Source organism: Syngnathoides biaculeatus, chromosome 12 (assembly GCF_019802595.1).
Source record: "Syngnathoides biaculeatus isolate LvHL_M chromosome 12, ASM1980259v1, whole genome shotgun sequence".
NCBI classification, from domain to species: domain Eukaryota; kingdom Metazoa; phylum Chordata; class Actinopteri; order Syngnathiformes; family Syngnathidae; genus Syngnathoides; species Syngnathoides biaculeatus.
In genome coordinates this window covers 23002877-23026097 of record NC_084651.1, presented here as the reverse complement: position 1 = coordinate 23026097, position 23221 = coordinate 23002877, and the positions used below count along the sequence as shown (strand labels likewise).

Here is a 23221-nt window from a genome sequence, read left to right as displayed (position 1 = left end):
GTTGTACAATACAAGCATAAACATAAACACAACATCAATGCAACGTGGAAATCCAAACCGGTGGCAGCTTTGCAGGAAATCTCCATGGCACAGTGTGGCCAGAACTGAACAAGCTTTTTTCTTTACACACATGCAAAAATGTCCGACTCACAAACACAAGGCAAAGATACTCTTGTTAGATACATGGTGAAAAAATACATTTATTGGAATCTGTGTCAGTGTAGAAAAATGTGAAAACTGGCTTTGGGTTTGGTCACAGTACCACTGGTCAGTTTTCAGGCAGCCGTCATGTGACCCGAAACTAAGCCGTCATGCTCATTTGGGACAGCACACCTGCTACTGCTGACAATAGAGATAGAGTGTTCTACAGTGGCACTATGACATCAAACACATTGAAACAAAACACTTAGTAAATATACTGTAGTTCTACAGCAATTTAGCGAGATCACTGATTACTTAGATAAATGTGTTTTGCCAAAGAAGTAGGTTTTAAATTTCTTTTTATTAATGTCTACGCATATTCTATTTATATTGTTACATGTGTGTGTCAAAACACACACACACGTACATGATTCATAATTTAACAAATCAATAGAGTGACTGGCTACCAGCACCTCAGTGAGCCCAAGGTTGTGGGCCAATGTTTTAACACTCAAATTCTGCCTATAATTTTGTCCAAGACCGTTAAAGAAATCCTATGACATTGTGGAGAGGGAGATTCATGCATTGTCTATTCCTACAACAGAGGTTTGACCATTAAAAAGAAAACATCATTCAGCATCGGAGGATTTCTTCTCTCCTCTTGTTTCTACTGAGGTCACTTTTTTATTTTTTAATCTCGATTACACCTGCCCAGACAGACATTCACACAGAAACTGCAACAAATGTCATTTAGACATGCCAAATATGAGCTTGGGTAGTGCATTTCTATTTCTCTTATATCAGGAACAAGTATCATGTCACATGAAGAACCTACATAGTTATGTTGATGGTGACAAAATTTACAACACATTAAAAGGCATTAGAAAACAAGACATTTCTAAACTCAGATACTGAGTATTAAAATTTAGTTCAGTATTTTCCCATTACTTTATATATATAGAATTGTTGTATTTATAAATATTCTAAATCTGATAGAAAACTAAAAAATCTGCAACCATTTTTATTCACACAGACAAGAGTGGACATAATGGAAAAAGACTTGATGTGGATGCCAAGGTGGTTTTGCAAGAACAGGGTTTGCGGTCTATATGCGGATTATATGCATTAAAAAAGAAAAGAAAACATCTGATGAAATGTCTAACTGGTGTTTAGAGACCTCAAAAGCCCACGATTCATTAAGAGAAACATGCACGTTCACTTGGTACACAGCTTCTCTTCAGCATACTACGTACATACATACATACTAATCCTTCGTAACAAGTTCTAAACCCAAAAGGTCTGAAATTTGATACTGATTTCATTGAGCAAATCTGTAACTAATGTCTACATGAATTATGTTTGCTTGAGCATGCTTGATCGAAGTCTTTAACAGAATTGATAATGAACTGCAGCAGTCTTTTTGGGTCAAAGGCAAATCAAATACTCATGGGTGGACAATGTTAGAGAAGTGAGTAATGGTTGCATAAAACAGAAAATGCTTGCTTTGGGATTTTATAATGAAGATGAAAGACAGCAAAATAGACAAAATGGAAACAATGCTCAATATGTGTGTTTTGATAAGACTTAATCCACAATGTTAGATGGTATATTAATTACATTGTGACAACTCATGTATACAAAGATGTTAAGAGTTGGACAGCAGGATATCAGCGGCAGAAGGGTGGATGCTGACCAAGCTTCTGTCCACCATGGTCAGTCCAATGCATTCACTGCCCAGTGGCATCTCCAGGCAGAGCAGCAGCTTTAGTAACAGGCTGCTCTGCTCCAGACAGACTCAGGAAATGCTTCCTTACTTGTGCCATGTGGATTTTTAATTCCACCCTCGTAGGGAAAGGCTATCATATTCCTTCAGTATCTTCAATACTGATCACCAAATACTATTTTCTGGACTGTCAAACCGACTGGAATTCTGACTTTAAATTAATTTGTATATTAAAAAAAATACATGTTGACTAACATATGTTTAAATTTTACCATTTCTTGAAGTGTTGTGACAAAATATTTCTTCAATCCATCCATTTTCTGAGGCGCTTATCCTCACGAGGGTCACGGGAGTGCTGGAGCCTATCCCAGCTGTCATCGAGTAGGAGGCAGGATACACCCTGAACTGGTTGCCAGCCAATTGCAGGACATGGAGACAGATAACAGTCACACTCACAATCACACCTAGGGGCAATTTAGAGTGTCCAATGAATGCATGTTTTTTAGGATGTGGGAGGAAACCAGAGTGCCCGGAGAAAACCCATGCAGGCACGGGGAGAACATGCAAACTCCACACAGGCTGGGCCAGGATTTGAACCCCAATCCTCAGAACTGTGACGCCAACACTCAACAGCTGTGCCAAAATGGCACCCATATTATTTCACATCATATAAATTTACGTTTCTTATATGTAATTCTAAGCCAATATGCGATACTTTAGAGAGGTTCAGGTATTTGATTTCTCCACTTGGTGTCACCATCCACAGACTCTACAGCAGCAGGTGTCAAAAGGTTCTGCTCGTGTGATGTGAAAAGCAGCCAATGCAGACTTGGTGTAAGCAGGCGATTTCCTGCCTTTAAAATTTGCACCATTACTCACACTCAAGTTCCAGGCAATGTAGTAAACAAAAAGCATTGTGGGAATCCAGATTTTATTATAGTGATGTTTTTAACTACAATACTGTACTTGGAAAAAAAGCCAAGGTAAATGTTGCTCTTTACTTGCATTTGTTGCTGTTGATACAGTCATGATTGTGCACATTCGGGTAAGGTTAGTAGTTGTGAATTTAGTTCATAAAACTATTGACTGTGGGTTGCATCTTAAAAAGCAGCTTTTTGGTCATGTCATCATTTTGTATCCTCAAGTAATTTGGTGATTTACCAAATGTATGAGTTGAGATGACTCATTAAGGATTCTTTTTCTGCTAAAAATAAGATGAAATAAATATTTACCTTGAAAGGAGTTGTTGCTTCTACTTTAGAATCATAGCCAATAAAGGTAACTGAATCAGAGATGTGCCTTCTACTGACATATGTGAAACACGGAATCAACAATATGTGAAATGCGATAGTGAGGGATTACTGCAGTCATTTTTTTGTTGTTTTCTTTGTGGAGACTGCTGGGAAAATTTACAGGGATGCCTTGAGATGAGTTTGACTTGTTTGGTTTGACTTGTGAGAAAACACTTGAGATACAAGCACTGTAATATGGTGGCAGTGAACCAGTTGCATCTGTGTCACGATGTTGAAACCTTATAAGCGATGGATATTTTAATAGAAAGACTGGCCCAACACATGTAGATGGATCACACACAGTGGTGGAAATAATTATTTGATCCCTCAATGACTTTCTTAAAACATTACTTGGTATAAGGTGCCCCTTATTGGCCAGTGCAGGGATATGGCATTTCATGTGGTTGATCACCAGGTTTGCACACAATTTCGGACCACGACCCATCTTAACTTCTCTGGCTGCGAGAGGGAGGTTGTAAACCAAGATTTCATTGTACAAGGCTAAATCCATATTTTCCTTGATGTGTTGTAGTTGACCTGTCTGCTTTACAAGACAAACACATCCAAAGTAATACAGTATGTGTCTACCTCCATGCTTGATGGTGGTATGCTCTTCTTGGGGTCATAGTCTGAATTCATATTTCTCCATACACAGCAAGTCAAATGGACTCCATACAACTCATTTTTTGTCTCACCTGACCAAATCACCTTCTCGCAATAATTCTCTGAATTATTAGTGTTTGTTGGCGAACTTTGGACGGAGCATATCGTGCTATCTTAAGCAGAGGCACCTTAGAGGCGCTGCATCATTTTAATCGATTTTGGCAGTGTTTTTCAATATTTTTGGGGGGATGACTGTGATCCCTTTCCTTGGTGCTCCCCTTAGATCATTAACAAGCTCCTCCCATGTAGTTGTTGGCTGATGCATAATATTTTCTCATAATCATGACAACTCACGTGAAAAATTATTTGAGATGTGTTTTGAGTCACTGAACAAATTAAACTCGTATTTCAAGGCACCACTGCTTTTTTGTTGTGGATGAATAAAGTTTCCATGTGTCTTTCTAGGTTTCTATCTCCTCACAGGTGGGTGACTTCCTAGATCCAGGAACTCAGTAAGATGAACTCTAATCACAGTGTCGTGATACTGTTGCTGATCACTTCTGTCCAGAAGAAAAAAGAAGTGACATTATACAGAAAGCAAAGTCAATGCCAACCTGAAAAAGCATTTTTGAATTATACTTTTTTTTTTTTTTTTACTTCTGTCTTGGATGAATAGCGCTTAAAAGCCAAGCAAGATGATTGCTGGGTTATTCAGAATAGGTCTTGTTCATATTCACAGCTGTTTGACTGAATCGCAAAGAAATAAGAAATCTAAAATTGCTGGTTTGCTTGTCTAAAACATGGATGTAGTTCTTCAAAGTTTTGCTTAATTTTATCAGTTGATGGTTTCATGTTTCAATGGGTAAAACAAAATCTTGGAGCTTGTTGCCTTTGAGCACTAACACACATATCCACACATCCAGTCATTCAAATTCTTTTATACATAACGAAATCTGTAGTCATAAAAAAGTGGGAATATTGTTGTTCAATTGTCTCTTCTGACTTGATCATATATTTATTTTGATGGAATTGATTTTTTTGTGAATGGATGTTCTTTGATGAGAACTTTATATGTATTATATTTCTGTCCAGTAAAAGCTCATACATACAAATATGAGGACATTATCCCACACTCATTGGGATGTTTAAAAGGTTTATAATCTGGGGGCAAGTTTTTTTTTTTCCTTTTTTTTTTTTTTTTTGGATGGCATGAAGTGGGGGTGCCGCCCTGATACATTCCAGACTACACAGTCGTTTCATTCTTCCAGGGTCCAGTACGTATATTCCCTGTACTGTCTGAGCTGTAAAGTAGTCCCTCATTCAAGCCAGCCTTAAGAATCCCATTCTGATTGGGTGGATTCTGGGGGTAAGATTGTCTGCGGGGGCCGTGCATTTCCAAATGGTGATGCGTAATTGGCTCCTCCTCCGCAGCTTTGCTGCACCCGCACAAGAACACGCCTGCGTTGGCTGCCTCAGCTTGGCACAGAGAAGGGAAAATGTCCGCCTTGGTGCAGCACATATGCCGGTGGCAGGGATTGTGACATGTAAGGGTCTCATGGGCAATTGCTCCTGCCGTGTGGCAGGTATGATGCCCCTCATGGATGCCCTCCTGGACCTGATGTGGACAAGTGTGGATGTGACGCTCATGGGTGCTGTGTGGGCTGTCAGTGTGTGAGCTGTGCACACTCCCTCCATCAACAGTAGAGGGGATATGATAGGCGTATTCCCTCTCACTCCCCACGCCACAAACGCTGGTGCCGGACCTGAGGCTGAAATGGCGGCCTTTAGTCCTGCTGCTGCTCTTCAAACAGGGGTGCAACTGGATGCCCGGCCGGTAACCCTCTGGATCAGCATGAAGCAGTACATGCGTAGCAGTAGGTTCCTCCTCCATTAACTGCTGGCTATGCAGGGCCGCGCAACATGGAGTTACAGGTGTCAAGCAAGTGACATGATTTTGTGATGATGGAAGGGCAGCGTGCTTACAGTGACTTACACTGCCATGACTACAGCTCATCAGTGGTTTACATGGGGAATCATGGTGGCAGTGACTATGACTATGGCCATGCGAAGGAGTATCTCCATTTACGTTGACTTTCGGTGGCACTTGGCCCGACCCATGGGCACCAGAGCAGGTCTTGGCCCGCCCCCCAGGACAACAAGAACACCAGCAATGCCAGACATCGTCCCGTTTGGCACAGTGATGGATGAGGATGAAGAGGCCAAGCGTGACAGAAAAGGCACCATACAGGCAACTGAAGATCATGTCCAGGAAATGACCCTGTGACACAGCTAGTGCCCCAAAAGTCCATGTTGCCAGGAACAGGAAAAGCGTGAAGGCCGCTGTGCGTAATTGGGCCTTGAAGGAGTGCTCATTGGCCAGTAGGGCAGGATTAACTGGGACGCCTGGACAACCAGCAGGGCAGTGGCTCCCGGTAGGCTGGGGGGTCAGGGCTCCGGGCTCAGCTCCCTGCTGGCAATGAGTTGGCACATCAATGGCAGCCAGCCTTTGCTGCTCTTCTGTCAACTGCTTAAGCTCGTACTTCTTTTCACGGTGCCGCCGCAGCTGAATAAAGGTGGAGAGGAAGTAGATGCATGTCACCAGGACGATGAGGGCTACTGGGCCAAAGAAAGCTCCCAGACTTGGCTCCCAGGCCATCCAACAGCTGGATCAAACAAGAAAATCATCAAATAAGAATAAATAAAATATATCAAAGCCAGTGGTCAAGATGATTTCCTTCATTTTAACCTTAACTTAATGAAATATTTGGTGGATTTCCATAATGATGACACGTAAAATATGAATTGATAATAAAGAGTACAGAAATTTACTCCCAATAAATGATGACCAAAAGCTCTTTGCCCGGTTTGACGATCAATTCAATCACAGTCATAAGAAATTTGCATGCATTGGCATTATATATTCATATAACTCTTACTAGACACTGACTAATGTAGATTTGTTGAGGCCAATGCCAATTCTGATATTTGGCAGAGTAATATTCTGACAGGAGATTAATTAAAAAATATATACTCTACACTGAATAGAATAACTTTTTTGGTCCCTTAACACCATCAACAATAAATACACTCTATGAAATACAGACAGAATGTTTATGTGTTTCAAATAATTTGCCCTTGAATATTTATCCTTAGAATGAAGAATTTTTTTTTTTAAAATTGCAGATTTTTTTTATGCTATTTAGAATGTCATTATCTATATTGTGTTAATGGGTTGAAAAAAAATCTACAAAATCAGATGATTTGGAAAGTGTTCATATTGGTTGATTAAATTGGCCCCCCGATTAATTGGTCAGGCCCTAGGATTTACTTTTGTAAACCATTCATAACCACAGTTTTCAATCGAATTGTTAAGTTGAACTGCGCGAACTTACTATGGTGCTTGCTCCCCACTGCCATAGTTGTCAAGACTGACAGCTGCAGTGACCCCACAGATGATGAGGGGCACGCCACCACTGATTAAATAAAATCTGTAAAACATGATGAAAAAAAAAAAGATTTTAATCAAACCATTCATGAAATGCATGTGAGAAATAGACATAAAACCAATAATCAATGTGAACACTGAGAAATACGTACAATGATTAAATTCTGCCTGAACTTCAAAATCACACACTAAGGGTACTGATACAAGTGTCACAGGTTTTCTCCTGATTCCGTCACATTTTAGGATTATATAACAGAGTTAAGATTTCCTAGCACATACCTGAACATCCATCCCTCCTTATCCTCATGTACATATTTTTTGCTATACATCTAACTAATCATCCATTTTCTATTCCACCTATCCTGTTCAGGGTCACTGTAGATACCTATCACAGGTGGTCAAAAGGCACACCCTGATAAAATTTCTACTCAGATTAACACAGCGATTTCGTGGGAAGTAAATCCACGCTGCCTGTATGGAAGGGGGTCTCCACTACACCCCTTCTAAAAATAACAGGTTTCATAATGCTTCTATAGCAAGTGTATATTTACACTGCATGGCAAAGACTCATTACCCTCATGACACAAATATTCACTACAAATATTTGCTGGGTGGAGAATTTAAAATATGCTATTGGAAAACACAAAGAAGACAAGCAGATGTGCCATTGCAACCACATTGCTGTCTTTACTGTACATAGAACCTTTCAAAAATGGAACAAAACAAAAATTTCAATTTTTACTGGATTGTTCTCATAAACTGGTTGTGAAAAGAATAGGAACCCAAAATGCTGTATACACTCAAACGTGCAAAATAGGATACAAAGGGTTATAGTTAGTTGAGACATTTTTGACTCATTGAATTTTTGCAAACACGAAACATCAGTGCAGACCACAAAATGTCAAAACCTGGCCAAAGGTTGCGCTTGCAACTGCAAGGAGATGATCTCACTGATGAATGAAAGGTTATACAAACACAATACAGTTTAGGTGTTTTATCATAGGCTACTTATTGGTGTCCCTCAAATTCAACGTCTTCTCTGATGTAAACTTTGTGTTGTTGCACACCAAACACAACGAGATCACAGACATACTGTAGAAGCATGGAAAGACTGATTCAGAGTGAAAGTGTTGTGTGGCGCGCTGCACAACCTGAGCTTGGGCAGCAGGGACAAATCCTTGTTCAGGTGTAGCTCGACAGTCGTCAGTGAGCAGCCAAGCATCTCTCCAATTCCATTTTTTTTGTTTTGCTTTTTTTCCCTGTACTTATAAGTCCATAGAAGGAATGGAACCTGTCCTCCGACTCTGAAACCCAAATTCTTAAAAGCTAAACTATGTTTTGTTAATGTCAAAGAATGTTGTAGGAGCAAACCAACATGGTAATTTACGTAGATGACAATAGCAACCCTTCCTTAACTTGGAGGAGGGGTCTGATTGAAGGTGTTTGACCATGTCCTTTGGGCAGTCCTGTGGGTGGTGCTTTGTGAATCCAGGGTACCGAACCTCCTGATTCAGGCAGTTTGGTCCCTGTTCAACCGGAGTCAGAGTTTGGTCTGCATTGACAGCAGTAAATCAGACTCGTTTCTGGTGAGGGTTGGACTACGCCAAGGCTGCACTTTATCACCGATTCTGTTCATAACTTTTATGGATAGAATTTCTAGGCACAACTGAGACATAAAGGGGGTCCACTTCTGTGGCCTCAGTATTGCATCCATCCTTCTTGCAGATTATGTGGTTCTGTTGGCTTCATCAAACTGTGTTGTCCAACTCACACTGGAGTGATTCACAGCCGAGTGTGAAGCGGCTGAGATGAGCATCAGCAAATACAAATCTGAAGCCATGGTCCTCAGTTGGAAAAGGGTGATGTTTACTCTGCAGGTTGGGGATGAGATCCTGCCCCAAGTGGAGCAGTTCATGTATCTTGGGGTCTTGTTCACGAGTGAGATAAGAATGCAATGCAAGATTGACAGGTGGATCGAAGCATTGTCCAAAGTGTTGCCGACTCTGTATCAGTCTGATGTAGTAAAGAAGGGGATAAGCTGAAAGGCAAAGCTCTTAATTTACCGGTCGATCTACGTTCCTACCCTTATCTATAGTCACAAGCTGTGGGTCATGACCGAAAAGAACAAGATCCCGGATACAAGCGGCTGAAATGAGTTTCCTCTGAAGGGTGGCTGGCTCTCCCTTCGAGATAGGGTGAGAAGCTGGGTCATCTGAGAGGAGCTCAAAGTAGAGCCGTTCATCCTCCGCATTGAGAGGAGCCAAATGAGGTGGATGGGGCATCAGATTTGGATTCCTCTCGGACGGCTCCCCGCTGAGGTGTTTTGGACATGCCTTTCTAGAAAGAGACCCAGGACACGACCCAGAGCATGCTGGAGAGATCCCCCTGGAAGAGCTGGATGAAGTGGCTGGGGAGAGGGATGTCTGGGTGTCCCTGCTAAAGGTAATGCTCCCGCATCCCGACATGGGATAAGTGGAAGAAGATGGATAGATGGATGGATGGATAAGAATAACAACGCTGTGTTTGTCAAGGTATGGCTCATCAATTAATGTACTAGTCTCTTCATTCAATATTTTCCTTAAGCATTACATCATTTTGTGAAATTAATGTTACACTTCCTCAGGGTGAAATAGAGGTTATGAATGTGGAGATGGTATATTTAGATCTGTCACCTTCAGGCAAAGTTCTCCATACAGTCAGCAAGTGTTTAATCATTTGTCATCTGGTGCCAGATAAAGAAAGCTTTCTAATTGTAAACCTCGAGTGCCATTGACCCTTGCATCATAGCAACAGTGAAAAATATATGCAAAAACAAGGCTTGTCCACAGCAGCTCCCTCTCCACTGTGTATGTCTGCTTTCCCTTTGCCCTGTCATCCATCTTCCAACATAACACTATGCTATTTCCTCTTCCATCCTGTTCAATCTCCACCTCTGTCACTGGTCTAACCTTTACATCACTCTATCTTCCCATTTTCTCCTCCCTCTATCTCTCCCTTTCACAATATGTCACTTGTCTCACAGCTGGCGTGCCGAAAATTCTATTATAATCAAGGTGCTTGTCTGGGTCATTGGTACTATGGGGGTGGGAAGGTGTAGGGGCAAGGGGGAGGAGTGCCTGCCTTACAGGATGGGCAGATTCTGAGGTAGGTAGTAGGGAATTTTGAGTGGAAGAGTAATCTTAGGAGCCACCATCCCCTCGCAATAGTCATTTATTCCACGTCGTTATTTTGCTCAGAATATTTGTTTTATTTTCAGCATTCTTGGTTGTCTTTTGACATAGAACTGTAAATAACTGACAGCCAAGTTATTAAAAACTTAACTTAAAAGACTTGACGGCTGCAATGCTTCGATGAGACAAGACAAAATTGTTCTTTCACGATTGTACTATGTCAGACTACTGGAATAAAATCTTGCATTCTGATACCATTGCATCCTGTTTTTTACCATCATCAGCCTTTATCTTGTCAACTCAGATGCGAATCATTACCATGGTGACAACAACACCAGTGGATCTCACCGACTATTGGTGGCAGTGTTTCTTGGTGGTCACTGGTCACTTAGGACAGGGGAGGACTTCATGTAAGGCTGGATAGAGGTATTTTAACATACTTTTAATGTGATATAGCTTGCAAGCAGGTACAAAACATTACGTAGCCTAGCAAGCTAGTAGTGCTAACGCTCGTGGTTGTGTGTGAACATGCTGCTGTTATGTTGAACCGATGATATTGATTAGAGTAGCAAATTCGAAACTGCTTGGAAACAAGGCAAATACTGGTACTTTACAATTGGAAAATATCACAGAATACCAACAAACAAAAATGTCGCAAAAATTTGATACATTATTGCTGAATGTACTTGCTGCCATCTAATAGAAGACCATTCATTTGTTTTGTCTGTCATTATGCTCACTGGCATAAATAAATGACCAAAAATACATTATTTATCGTAAATATATATTTTGAGCAATTAAATGTACATGTATATACAGTAAATGAACAGGTCATTTAAAGAGACTCATTACTTCATCTTGTGATCAGATCAGTGATTGGTCATAATTTTTTGAACTCGGTGATCCATCCATCCATCCATCCATTATCAACCACTTTTCTGGGTCGGGTCGCGGGGGAAGTAGCTTCAGCAGTGATATCCAGACTTCCCTTTCCCCAGCCACTTCTTCCACCTCTTCTGGAGGGATCCCGAGGCATTCCCAAGCCAGCCGAGAGACAGTCACTCCACCATGTCCTGGGTCGTCCTCGGGGTCTCTTTCTGGTGGGACATGCCCAGAACACCTCACCAGGGAGGCGTCCAGGAGGCATCGGAATCAGATGCCCCAGCCACCTCATCTGGCTCCTCTCAATATAGAGGAATAGTGGCTTGACACTGAGCCCCCCCCCCCCCCACCCCCGGATGACCGAGCTTCTCACCCTATCTGTAAGGGAGAGCCTGCGGAGGAAACTAATTTCGGCCACTTGTATCCGGGATCTTGTTCTTTTGGTCATGACCCACAACTCATGCCCATAGGTAAGGGTAGGAACGTAAATCGACTGGTAAATTGAGAGCTTCGCCTTTCGACTGAGCTGCCTCTTTAACACAACGGACAAATACAAAGTCCGCATCACTGCAGATGCTGCACTGATCCGTCTATCGATCTCCCGCTCCATTCTATCTCACTTGTGAACAAGACCCCAAGATAATTGAACTCCTCCACTTGGGGAAGGATCTCATCCCCGACCTGGAGAGGGCACGCTACCCTTTTCCGACTGAGGACCATAATCTCAGAATTTGGAGGTGCTGATTCTCATCCCAGTCGCTTCACACTCTGTTGCGGATCGCTCCAGTGATACCTGGAGATCACGGCTTGATGAAGCCACCAGAACTACATCATCTGCAAAGAGCAGAGATGCAATGCTGAGGCCACCAAACCGGACACCCTTTATGCCTCGGCAGTCCGAGTTGTTGCTGGCAATGCGGACCAGACTCTGACAGCGGTCGTACGGGGACCGAACAGCTCCTATCAGGGGTTTCTTCTGTACCCTATACTCCCCCACAGGACTCCCCGAGGGAAACAGTCAAATGCCTTCTCCAAGTCCACAGAACACATATAGACTGGTTGGCCGAACGCCCATGCACCCTTGAGGATCCTGCCAAAGGTGTAGAGCTGGTCCACTGTTCCACAGCCAGGACGAAAACCACATTGCTCCTCCTGAATCCAAGATTCGACTTCCCGATGGATCCTCCTCTTCAGTACCCCTGAGTAGACCTTACCAAGGAGGCTGAGGAGTGTGATCCCTCCATAGTTGGAACACACCCTCCAGTCACCCTTCTTGAAAAGTGGGACCACCACCCCAGTCTGCCAATCCTGAGGCACTGTCCCCGATGTCCATGCGATGTTGCAAAGGCGTGTCAACCAGGAGAGCCCCACAAGATCCAGAGCCTTTCGGAACTCCGGACGAATCTTATCCACCCCCAGGGCCACGACACCTCTGAGCTTTTAACCACCTCGGTAACCTCAATCCCAGAGATAGAAGAGCCTGCCTCAGAGCACCCAGACTCAGCTCCCTCATGGGAAAGCGTGTTAATGGAATTAAGGAGGTCTTTGAAGTATTCTCCCCACCGACTCACAACATCCGGAGTTGAGTTCAGGAACGCCCCGTCCCCACTATATACAGTGTTGATGGTGCACTGCTTCCCCCTCCTGACACGACGGAGGGCGGACCAAAATTTCCTTGAAGCTGTCTTGAAGTTGATCTCAGTGGCCTCACCGAACTCCTCCCACGCCCGGGTTTTTGCCTCATGAACCACAGAAGCTGTATTCCGCTTGGCCAGTCGGTATCTATCAGCTGCCCCAGGAGTCCCACAGGCCAGAAATGCCCAATAGGACTCTTTCTTTAGCTTGACAGCATCCTACACTGTTGGTGTCCGCCAACGTGTTCGTGGGTTGCTGCCATGACAGGCTCCGACCACCTTACAGCCACAGCTCCAGTCGGCCACCTCAGCAATGGAGGCGCGGAACATTTTCCACTCGGACTCAATGTCACCCACCTCCTCCGGGACGTGAGCAAAGTTCTTTCGGAGGTGGGAGGTGAAATTTCTCATGACAGGGGAATCTGGCAGACGTTCCCAGCAGACCCACACAATACATTTGGGCCAGCCATGTCAGACTGGCATTTTCCCCCACCATCGGAGCCAACTCACCACCAGGTGGTGATCAGTTGACAGCTCCGCTCCTCTCTTCACCCCAGTGTCCAAGACATGCGGTCGCAAGTCATATGACACGACCACAAAGTCGATCATCGAACTACGACGTAGGGTGTCCTGGTTCCAGGTGTAAATGTGAAACCCTTATGCCTGAACATTGTGTTTGTTATGGACAATCCGTGATGAGCACAGAAGTCCAATAAAAGAAAACCACTCGAGTTTTGATTTAGGGGGCTGGTCTTCCCAATCACGCCCTTCCAGCTCTCACTGTCATTGCCCATGTGGGCATTGGAGTCCTCCAGCAGAATGATGGAGTTCCCACAGCAGGCGCTCTCCAGCACTCCCTCTTAGGACTCCAAAAAAGGGTGGGTACTCTGCACTGCTGTTTGGTGCATAAGCACAAAGAATAGTCAGGACCTGTCCCCCTACCCTCAGGCAGAGGGAGGCTACCCTCTCATCCACCGGGGTGAATCCCAATGTACAGGTCCCGAGCCGGGGGGTAATAAGTATACCCACACCTGCTCGGTGTCTATCCCCGTGGGCAACACCAGAGTGGAACAGAGTCCAACCCCTCTCAAGAGGAGTGGTGCCAGAGCCCAAGTGGTCAGTAGAGATGAGTCAGACTATGTCTAGTCAGAACTTCTCGACCTGTCCGTAGAGCTAGTTTCTATAGCCGGGGATTGGATCGCCAAGGTTCCTGCCTTTGGCCAACACCCAGCTCACATTGTACCCGACCCTTTGGCCCCTCTCACAGGTGATGAGCCCATGGGAAGGGGGACCCATGTTACCCTTTCAGGCTGTGCCCGGCCGAGCCCCATGGCCACCAGGCGCTCGCCTTCAAGCCCCACCTCCAAGCCTGGCTCCAGAGGGGGGTCCTGGTGACCTGTGTCCGGGCAGGGGAAACCAAGATTCAATTTCTATGGTCATCATAGGGGTTTTGGAGTCATACTTTGTCTGGTCCCTCACCTAGGATCTGTTTGCCATGGGTGACCCTACCAGGGGCATGAAGCCTCAGACAGCTTAGCTCCTAGGATCATCGGGAACCACAAAACCCTCCACCACGATAAGGTCATGGCTTGAGGAGGTCGATCGGTGATCAGCCCCAAAAATCCTGATTGTGTTAAGCCTATTTACAGTCCTGTTAGCGGCATATGTGTAAATAAGAATAAACAGTGAAGTGTTACACCGAGAGGCCCTGTAGCTCAGTGGTTAGAGCACTGGTTTGGTAAATCAGGGGTTGTGGTTTCGTATCCCACTGGGGCTTCCACTCCCTGACAAGGGTTGCGTCAGGAAGGGCATCCGGTGTAAAAATTGTGCCAAACATATATATGCGTTCATCTGAGATGATACTCTGTGGGGACCCCGGAAGGGACAAGCAGAAAGAAACACACTGTGAAGTGTTAAAACATCTGACCAATTTAACCTCAGGATCCATATGGGACACTTTACATATGTTAATGTTTTAATACAGTGTCTTCAGAAAGATTGCACACCTCCATCTGTGCATGTGGAAGAAAGACACAAACCCTCCAACAGAAGAGATATGTGAGTGACACAAGTCAGTCATCTGATAAAACTAAAACATGTCCTGACTATAACAAATTTTGATAAAAGAACAGCAATACAACTCATAATAACAATAATTGTATTTTATATATATACCTCAGCAGAACATTCTTGTGTCATATCCACAAAGAAGATACATATTCATCGAATAAAAGTTATAAAAAAAAGTCAGATGGAGCAGATTTCTGTCAAAATTGACCAGAGTTGTTTTCTTGATATACCATTAGATGCTGTCAAGATTGGAGGGACAGGGAGGTAGAGGCGGTGATTGGAGAATGGGGGGTGGGATCGAAGGGGGTGGAGGCGGGGTGTAGTAGGGCAGGAACAGAAATTGATTTGTCTCCAGTCACTAAGTCTTATTGCATGAGCATGTCTGACAGGGACCATTACAGCAAATCACCACGGATCAACATGGATGTGGTGCTGGATGAGCCAACTGCTTGCGTCTGAACAAATGATCTCATTCACAAGGAGCTCATGATGGCAGTAACCCAAGAATTTTCTGTAGTTGTAAACTGAATCATGTCAGTATTGGTGTATTTGCTTTGCGTGAGAAATGGTTATTTCGAGGTAAAGAGTGTTTTTCTGTTTTTTGGCCCTTCAGAAACTCCTTACAAAGTAAGACCTGCCTTTTTCAAGTCAGCTGGGATGAACGGAATCACTTTAAATGTTCACTGAAGTTTAGTTTTACAGTCATCACAGTTTAATACTATATGAGAAAATACTTTAATGGTGACACACACACACACACAAATCCTCATTTTTTTCACTCAATACCATCTCGCAATGTAGTTTACACGGCTAGACTCTATGAAGCACTGGTATTCCTACAATTGCATTACACATTGGTATTTTCTTAAATTGTGCTGTTTTGGCTCACTAATGGGAACACTTATGTGTGTGTGTGTTCATATCATCCATCCATCCATCCATCCATCCATCCATCCGTTTTTTGAGTGACTTATCCTCATGAGGGTCTTGGGAGTAACGGAGCCTATCACAGCTGTCATCGGGGAGGAGGCACAGTGCCGTCCGTGTGTGTATCTGTGTGTGTGTGTGTGCATACTGTAATAAAACTAGCAGGCATTCAAACTGTTTTATCCCACTTGCAATTAAGTCATTAAATTCTGGATTAGCGAACCGACCATTTTCTGCCTTGCGCTGTTGTTGGGACGCACCCTCACATCCTGCTGGTCCAACCAGTCTTTGTATTAATAAACTACAGTGTATACTATCGCACAATTTGTCATTTTGAACTTCTCCCTTTGCACAGTTGTCATTGCACTGGTCTATAACGGTGAACGACAAACGGGTAAGGGGACACTCTATATGCTTGACATAATGTGGGGGATTGATGCCCTCTAACTGCACTAAATGCAAGAAGATTCTGCATCTTTGCACAACTGGGACTCCTTTAAGGAATAGTTCCTGTAAACTGAATGTCTTTTGTTCTTTGTTCTTGTTAGTTAGTACTTTGTTTGTTCTGAATGTCGTACCAGGACGGCACCGACTGGCAGACACAAATTCCTTGTGTGTTGTTACATACTTGGCCATTAAAGCTGATTCTGATTCTAGTATACAGCATATTCCATAGCCTTGGTATGTATGTTCCCTCAGTGTTAACAAATGTATTGGAGTCCTTATAAATTTGTGTTTTTTCTTTGATAATATCACCCATTATGGTGATGTGGTGCGAATTTAGAGGTGTGATTGTTCCTGCAGATTTTGGACCATTTCCAAATTTTGCAACCTGATAGCGATTCAAATTTGGAGGTGTAATTAAAAACAACCAAGTAACAGATTGTAGTGACAGATCAAGAATATCAGAATAGTATCACACCTGCATACAAGCGCACACACACACACACACACACACACACACACACACACACACACTCAGAGACCCATAGCAAGCAGTTAAAGTTCCAGAACATTGCATGAAAATCTCTGTACCTCAACAGTGGCTGTTTTGGGGGCCTAGGTGGGTCACCATCTTGGCTTTGTGGAGGCTTCTTCGTCACCATCTTATAAATGTTCCTCGCTGTCACCCCAAGCCAGAGCATGGTTGCTAAAGATGAGTAGTGTAACACGAACCCGACCTGAAATGGTAAAATTGCTACAATTATAATCGGAACCTTTTCTCATAAATTCTGTACGATGGCTGTCCAGGGAAATACTGTCACTTCCTTTTCCACATGCAATTCAAAGAATAAAAGTGAACGACATGTGGCTCTCAAAAATATCAATGTCACACCTAGGGTCTCTCTGACGGCTTTCCTTACAGTCTTTAATGTTCAGAGTCTTTTATTCAAGAGACTATCAAGCAAATCAGAGTGAAAGGTTGGCTAGGTGTAAGGTTGTTGACAGCATTTGGTGCAGTTTTACAGTTGGATACTGACCATTTTATCAGTTATGCTAGAGGACATCAAGGGTGCAGCCACAATAACAAATTACAATATAAATGAGCATCACGCTGTTAGAGGAATGCACTGTAATGCATACCTGCCCTCTCTTTCTCATTTGAATATTCATAAATCACATTTGAATGGGAGAATTGAACTGAAGTTTGTGTAAAGGTTTTGACGGTTAATAAAAATAGATTTAAAAGAGGAGAGGTGATGGAAAATGATGAGGAAATATTACAAAATACAAAGCTTTCTTTTCCTCCCTCATAGAATATCAGTTTGGTCTGCAGTAATATGCACTGCTCAGATTTCTACTGTCCTGTCTTATATGGCAGGAGACTAAAGCTAGTTTCCATGATTCCTGGTCCTAATTGGATTCGTCCTTGAGCATGTTATGGAGAGCAGACGAGGGCTGGTGTCAATGATTGTGTTGAAGTATGCACCCTTCTAAGCTTCAAGTGTGCAAAGAAAAAGGAGGAGGAATATGTGGGCTTGTTGGTATTTTTAAGCCTCTTCAGATTGTGAAAGTAACAAACAATTTACTGGGTTCTACCTTCATTCTTTGTGTATGTTAACCATTTGGCAAGGTAGACGTGCAAGACCATACAAAATTCCCACTTCTTTCACTAGAGATTTTAAAAGTTTGTTTTCATTGATTTAAAGGGAGATAAGCGCTTATGTTACTATTAATGCAGCATAACTAATTGAAATAGCCCGTAAAGTTCCATTTACGAATCTTACAGCGACATGCCTTTGAAAATGTAAGCTTTTGATCCCACATTCCAAATTCAGATCATTTTACGAGTAGTAAATTCTTGGCTTTAGCATTGTTGAACTTTCTTGGGTGTGTACTCAGTTTTGCAATATTTAATGATTTTGTTACAAAAAATATATTTGAATGTAGAAATACAGGACAAATCAATTAAAGTAAACTGGCCACATCTGCAAGTATTTTGTCGTAAGGTATGCCATAGAAAATAAAAATTGTGAAAGAAAATTCCATGTTTTCCAACACATTGTGGTGTGCACACTGTATTTACCTTGAGAGGAGCAATCTTCCTATAACATTTTCACCATTAAAATCAGGAGTTTTAAACTCATACCTGATACATACCTGATCCCTCTAAAGTGTTTAACATTGCAAAATAACAAAAAGACCAACCAAAAGGGAAACTAGCACAATGTAACTAAATGTTGGCAGTAACAACAGACTACCATTTCAATTAATAAAAAAATGAGAAACCAACATACTAGTATCCTGCACACTATCATTAATAAATAGTAGCAAATTATCAGTAACTGGTCTGCTAAATTGTGACTTTACTATTTTCATCGAGAAGTTAAAGCCATTCTTAGCAGAAAACCCTGAGGAAATATTAAATATTGCAGGCAATGACTGCCTCACTGCACAGCACATTGATCAAGTCAACAAATGATGAGCTGGAAACAGCCAACTGGAAAATAATTAATGTTTTTTTTTTTTAATAATGAGCACTAGACTGGCTAATGTATGCTCTCTACACAGACTGTTAAAGGTTTTTAATGGATCGTTTACTGACCTTTTTGACCGATTTTCCCATTTTAGATGTTAGTTCTTGCAGTGATGCAATATTTCTTTTTCATCTTTCAGGTAATTTGGATTTCAGATGAGGTGATATTGCAAAGATGTTAAACAAAAACAAAAAAAAAAACATCAAAGTACTTATTGTTGTCTCCACAATAAGAATTATTAGTCAAAACATGGTGAGTGACTACCTCTTCCCAATGACACATTTCTGTTTAAACTCCATTGCGGAAATGAAATTGAATTAAATATGAATTTGTTATGCTCTAGGAAGAAATATTTAATTGAATAACTTAACCCATCCATCCATTTTCCTCCACTTATCGGAGGTCGGGTTGCTGTAGCAGCAGCTTAAGTAGGAAAGCCGAGATTTCCCTCACCCCAGCCATCTCATCCAGTTTTGATTTCCAGGCCAACCAAGTGATGGAACTGGTTCCTCACCAATGTGAAAGCGGTGGTTTAACAGTTTTCCCTAGACGATGGAAATGGTTCTCGACTTTGTCGGCTTGATCTTCATGCGAGCCAGCTCCATGTCTTCCTGGAGATTTTTTAACAATCATATAGTGCAAGCCTTGGTTGTGGTAAGCATGGTGGGGTCATCCAAGTAGGGTCTGACTGGAGGCAGATTCACCCCAGGTCTTATTCACTGCCCACCAACCACCTAGTGAGAGGCCAGGATGATGAGGACCTCCATGGCCAGGGTGAATAGCAGCAGGGAGATGGTACACCCAGCCATGATTCCCACTTCCAGGTGCTTCCATGCTGTGGTGTACGCTGTTGCTGTAACACAGAGCTGGACATCCTTGACATCAGCTCTAATCAGGGTTGTAATGCCACTAGGATCTTGAAATATTCAAGTGCTGTCCACCGGAGATTATGAGGCACTGAGCCAAAGGTGTTTGCTTGGTCCATGAACACCACATAAAGGTCTCGTCCCTCCTTTTTGGCAACCGGAATCTGGTGCCAAATGACGCTAGCATGTTCTATGCATCCAGAGAAGACAGATTCCTGCTTTCTGGATTGACGTTCCAATCAGGTTGTTAACTCACAGGTATTCTTCCATTATATAAACAACCACTCTGAAGAAAAAATTCCCTGCAACACTTACAAGGCTGATCTGTCGGAACTGCGCAATCTCTGATGAGTCCTGCTCTTTTGGGATAAGAATTCCTCCGGCGCTACACCATGCAGTTGGTATCTCCCTCTTCTGCCACACGACCCTAATCAGAGATGTAATTTCTCGAGTGTCTCCTGGATAGCCCCTGTGGTCTCCTCCCTGTGGGAGGTATATGGAACACATCATGAAGTGTCCTAACCAGATGCCCGAGCCACCTCATCTGGCTACTCTCGATGTGGAGGAGTCGTGGCTCAACTCTTGAGTCTTGATCGAGTTTCTCACATAAAGGAATTTACCAATCTACAATATTGTTGGCCAAGACAAACTCGTCCAGAGTGAGCGAACAGACAAAATCCTATTCCATTATATATTGCATGTGTGAAAATATAGGGTAATAAAATGCAACTTTGTTCTATTTTGTGAAAGTAGTACAATTATGTACTAAAGGCTAAAGGAGGAATTTGTTGAAAATAATGGGAACGGCAGCACATATTAAAAGTTAGTAGATGAGGGTTCAGTGTTTCTTTTAATGCCCAAATTATCCACAGATTTCACCTAGAAACATCTCTAAATTGGAAAAGTTTTATCGAAATTCCTCTCTTGACATTCAGACATTCCAATGATCCCGGCTGGAAAACTGACAACCAATCAGCATTTGCCACGCCTGGAGTGCTTCCTGTACTGACCCCCAATTGCTCATGGATACGTTTGACCGAATAGAGAATGTCTGGCATTTTGTGGCTGATTTTTGTGAAAAATAATTACAAACAGGGCGGCACGGTGGATCAGATTTTACCATCACACTGCCCTCACAGTTCTGAGGTCCCAGGTTCCCGCCTGTGTGGAGTTTGCATGCTCTCCCCGTGCCTGCGTGGGTTTCCTCCGGGTACTCCGGTTTCCTCCCACATCCCAAAAACATGCAACATTAATTGGACACTCTAAATTGCCCCTAGGTGTGATTGTAAGTATGGCAGTTTGTTTCTATGTGCCCTTTGATTTGGCTGGGATAGGCTCCAGCACTCCCCGTGACTCTCCTGAGGATAAGCGGCAAAGAAAATGGATGGATGGATCATTACAAACAAAAAAACCAAAAATAACATAATGTACAATGTTCAAGCCAATGCGTTTGAGCCAGAATGCACACAGGTGGAAGTCGACGTGTTGGGAGGAGCGTGGCGTTGACGACGAACAATAACACACCCATTATATGGACTGCGGAGATTTGATGCTTTTCTGAGGAGTTGGTTTCGATGTAGAGAATATACAGCAGGTATGGCCAGATTTTTTTTTTTCGTTCCCAAGTTGTACTTTTCAAGCACTCAGGTTCTCGTGTTCGACCGCTGGCGGGGATGTCGTGAGAGGTTGGCAGGGGGGTTTGCATGTGCGCATCGCCGTAAATAGTAACCGGGAAATAATGTGTGCTGACACATATATATCCATTCATCCATTTTCTTACCTGCACGATAGTCAGAGGAATGCTGCTGCCTATCCCAGCTGTCAATGGGCAAGAGGCAAGTTTACACACACGCAGACACGGGGAGAACATACAAACTCCACACATGGAAGTCCGGGATTGAACAGCTGCGGCACCGTGCAGCCTCATAAAATATGTTGCTGCTTATACAGTACCAGCACGATAGGCTATAACTAAGCACCTAATAACCAGTAATGACTTGATGCGTGCAAATTTCCCCTGCTGGTGAACGAGCCTCAACTGTGACAGCCACAGCTTTATACTGTCAGGATAACCCAATGGGAGGTTAAAGAAGGAGAAATTTGGGTGAGTTTTCTCAGTTTTGTTGGAAAACAGGTCGGCATCTTGGCTTAGGTAGAATGAATGGTCTGTAATGCTAAGCACCGGCGACGTCAGGGGCGGAGTCAAGGATGTTTCTTTCGTGTTTGGCTGTGAAAGCTGGCACACATCCAGAATTTGCTTGGATTTAAAAAATGTTCTTTATTTTCTTTTTTTTTTCAGTTAATGTCCAAAATATATGTAATAATAATATTTCGTCACATTGGACGATTTATTGTACATATGAAATTTGGGGAGAGTCTTCCTTTAAATTTGGTCTTAATTTTGCTATAACAATAGGCTTCAATTTAGATTTTTTTACAGTATATGTAGATCAGGATCAGGGGTGGGCAACTGGTAACTGCATTGTGTGTAGTCCCTTGATTCATTTTAGCATAAATAATTAAATAAATAAATAAATAAAATGACAAATATGGAACATTTCTAAACATGTTTCCACAACTATACCTGATCAGTTTAGAGTTATATAACTATTCAATCACCACTAGACGTCCACTGATTCTTCTTCATCAGGGATATCATTAGAATAGGAGGATGTCAAATGTTTTACGTTCAACAAATGTAAGGCTAGCAAATGTAACTAATTTGCTTAGAGACATTGTCAGTCATGATTATATGGTGAGGAGGAGCTGTATAAGACAAACACACTCTTTTACCCTTTCAGAAGGCCTTGTCAGGCAATTACCAAGAACAACATTTCCATCGTCTCACATAATTGCAAAGACGCTAAGTACCACTTATCTTAACAAACATTATAACTGATCGGGAGGTGATGTACTGTACCACACACTACTCAATGTCAGGGTTTCATGCATATGAAGTGTAACAAATGTAAGATTCAAGTTAATTAAAACACATGCATTTTAATGGCATGCAGAACTAACACGACAATATTAAAATTCTGAGTGAATTGATTTTTGTGAGAAAATGCACAAAATGTGTTCTTGCACTGAATGTTGGTTTTGCTCTTCATACATTGGCCCCATTTTACTCCCTTTCCAATTCAATAGTTTTCAAATATTCAAGTTGGATTTTCCATTTGTTAAACTATAACATCTTTATTCTGGAATAGTACAAGAAGTAATGATTCGATACTGATCTGGAAGTCATTTGTTATTTCTTTTTTTTCCCTTGAACTAAAACCTGCAATTCCATCACTTCAAAATTAATTTTACACTTGTGGTGCTCTCTCAAAGTTTACATATGATAACCAACACAGCTGCCAAAAGTGGAAAAACAACTTTTAGATATGGTCGTCTCCCCCACTTTTGCAATTGTTACCAACAGTGCGACAGATCTCTAACAGTGAGTGAGCATGCAATATAGCACCTGCTACACCACTCATTTTACTCT

General features: G+C 42.5%; 1 protein-coding gene across 6 annotated transcripts in view; it reads right to left on the bottom strand.

The window, feature by feature from the left end:
* Positions 1–209: 209 nt before the first annotated feature.
* LOC133509803 (adhesion G protein-coupled receptor A1) overlaps positions 210–23221 on the bottom strand; it is a 244421-nt gene continuing 221409 nt past the window's right edge. For 5 of the 6 annotated variants that reach the window (XM_061837178.1, XM_061837179.1, XM_061837180.1 and 2 more), the window contains 3 exons: positions 16923–17068; positions 7152–7247; positions 210–6422 (listed from right to left, as the gene is read on the bottom strand). In XM_061837178.1, the coding sequence (XP_061693162.1) occupies positions 5003–6422; positions 7152–7247; positions 16923–17068 (1662 nt within the window). In that variant the 3' untranslated portion in view covers positions 210–5002. Of the gene's footprint in view, positions 6423–7151; positions 7248–16922; positions 17069–20046; positions 20155–23221 lie in introns of those variants that run through there. The other variant, XM_061837183.1, reaches the window with a different exon arrangement.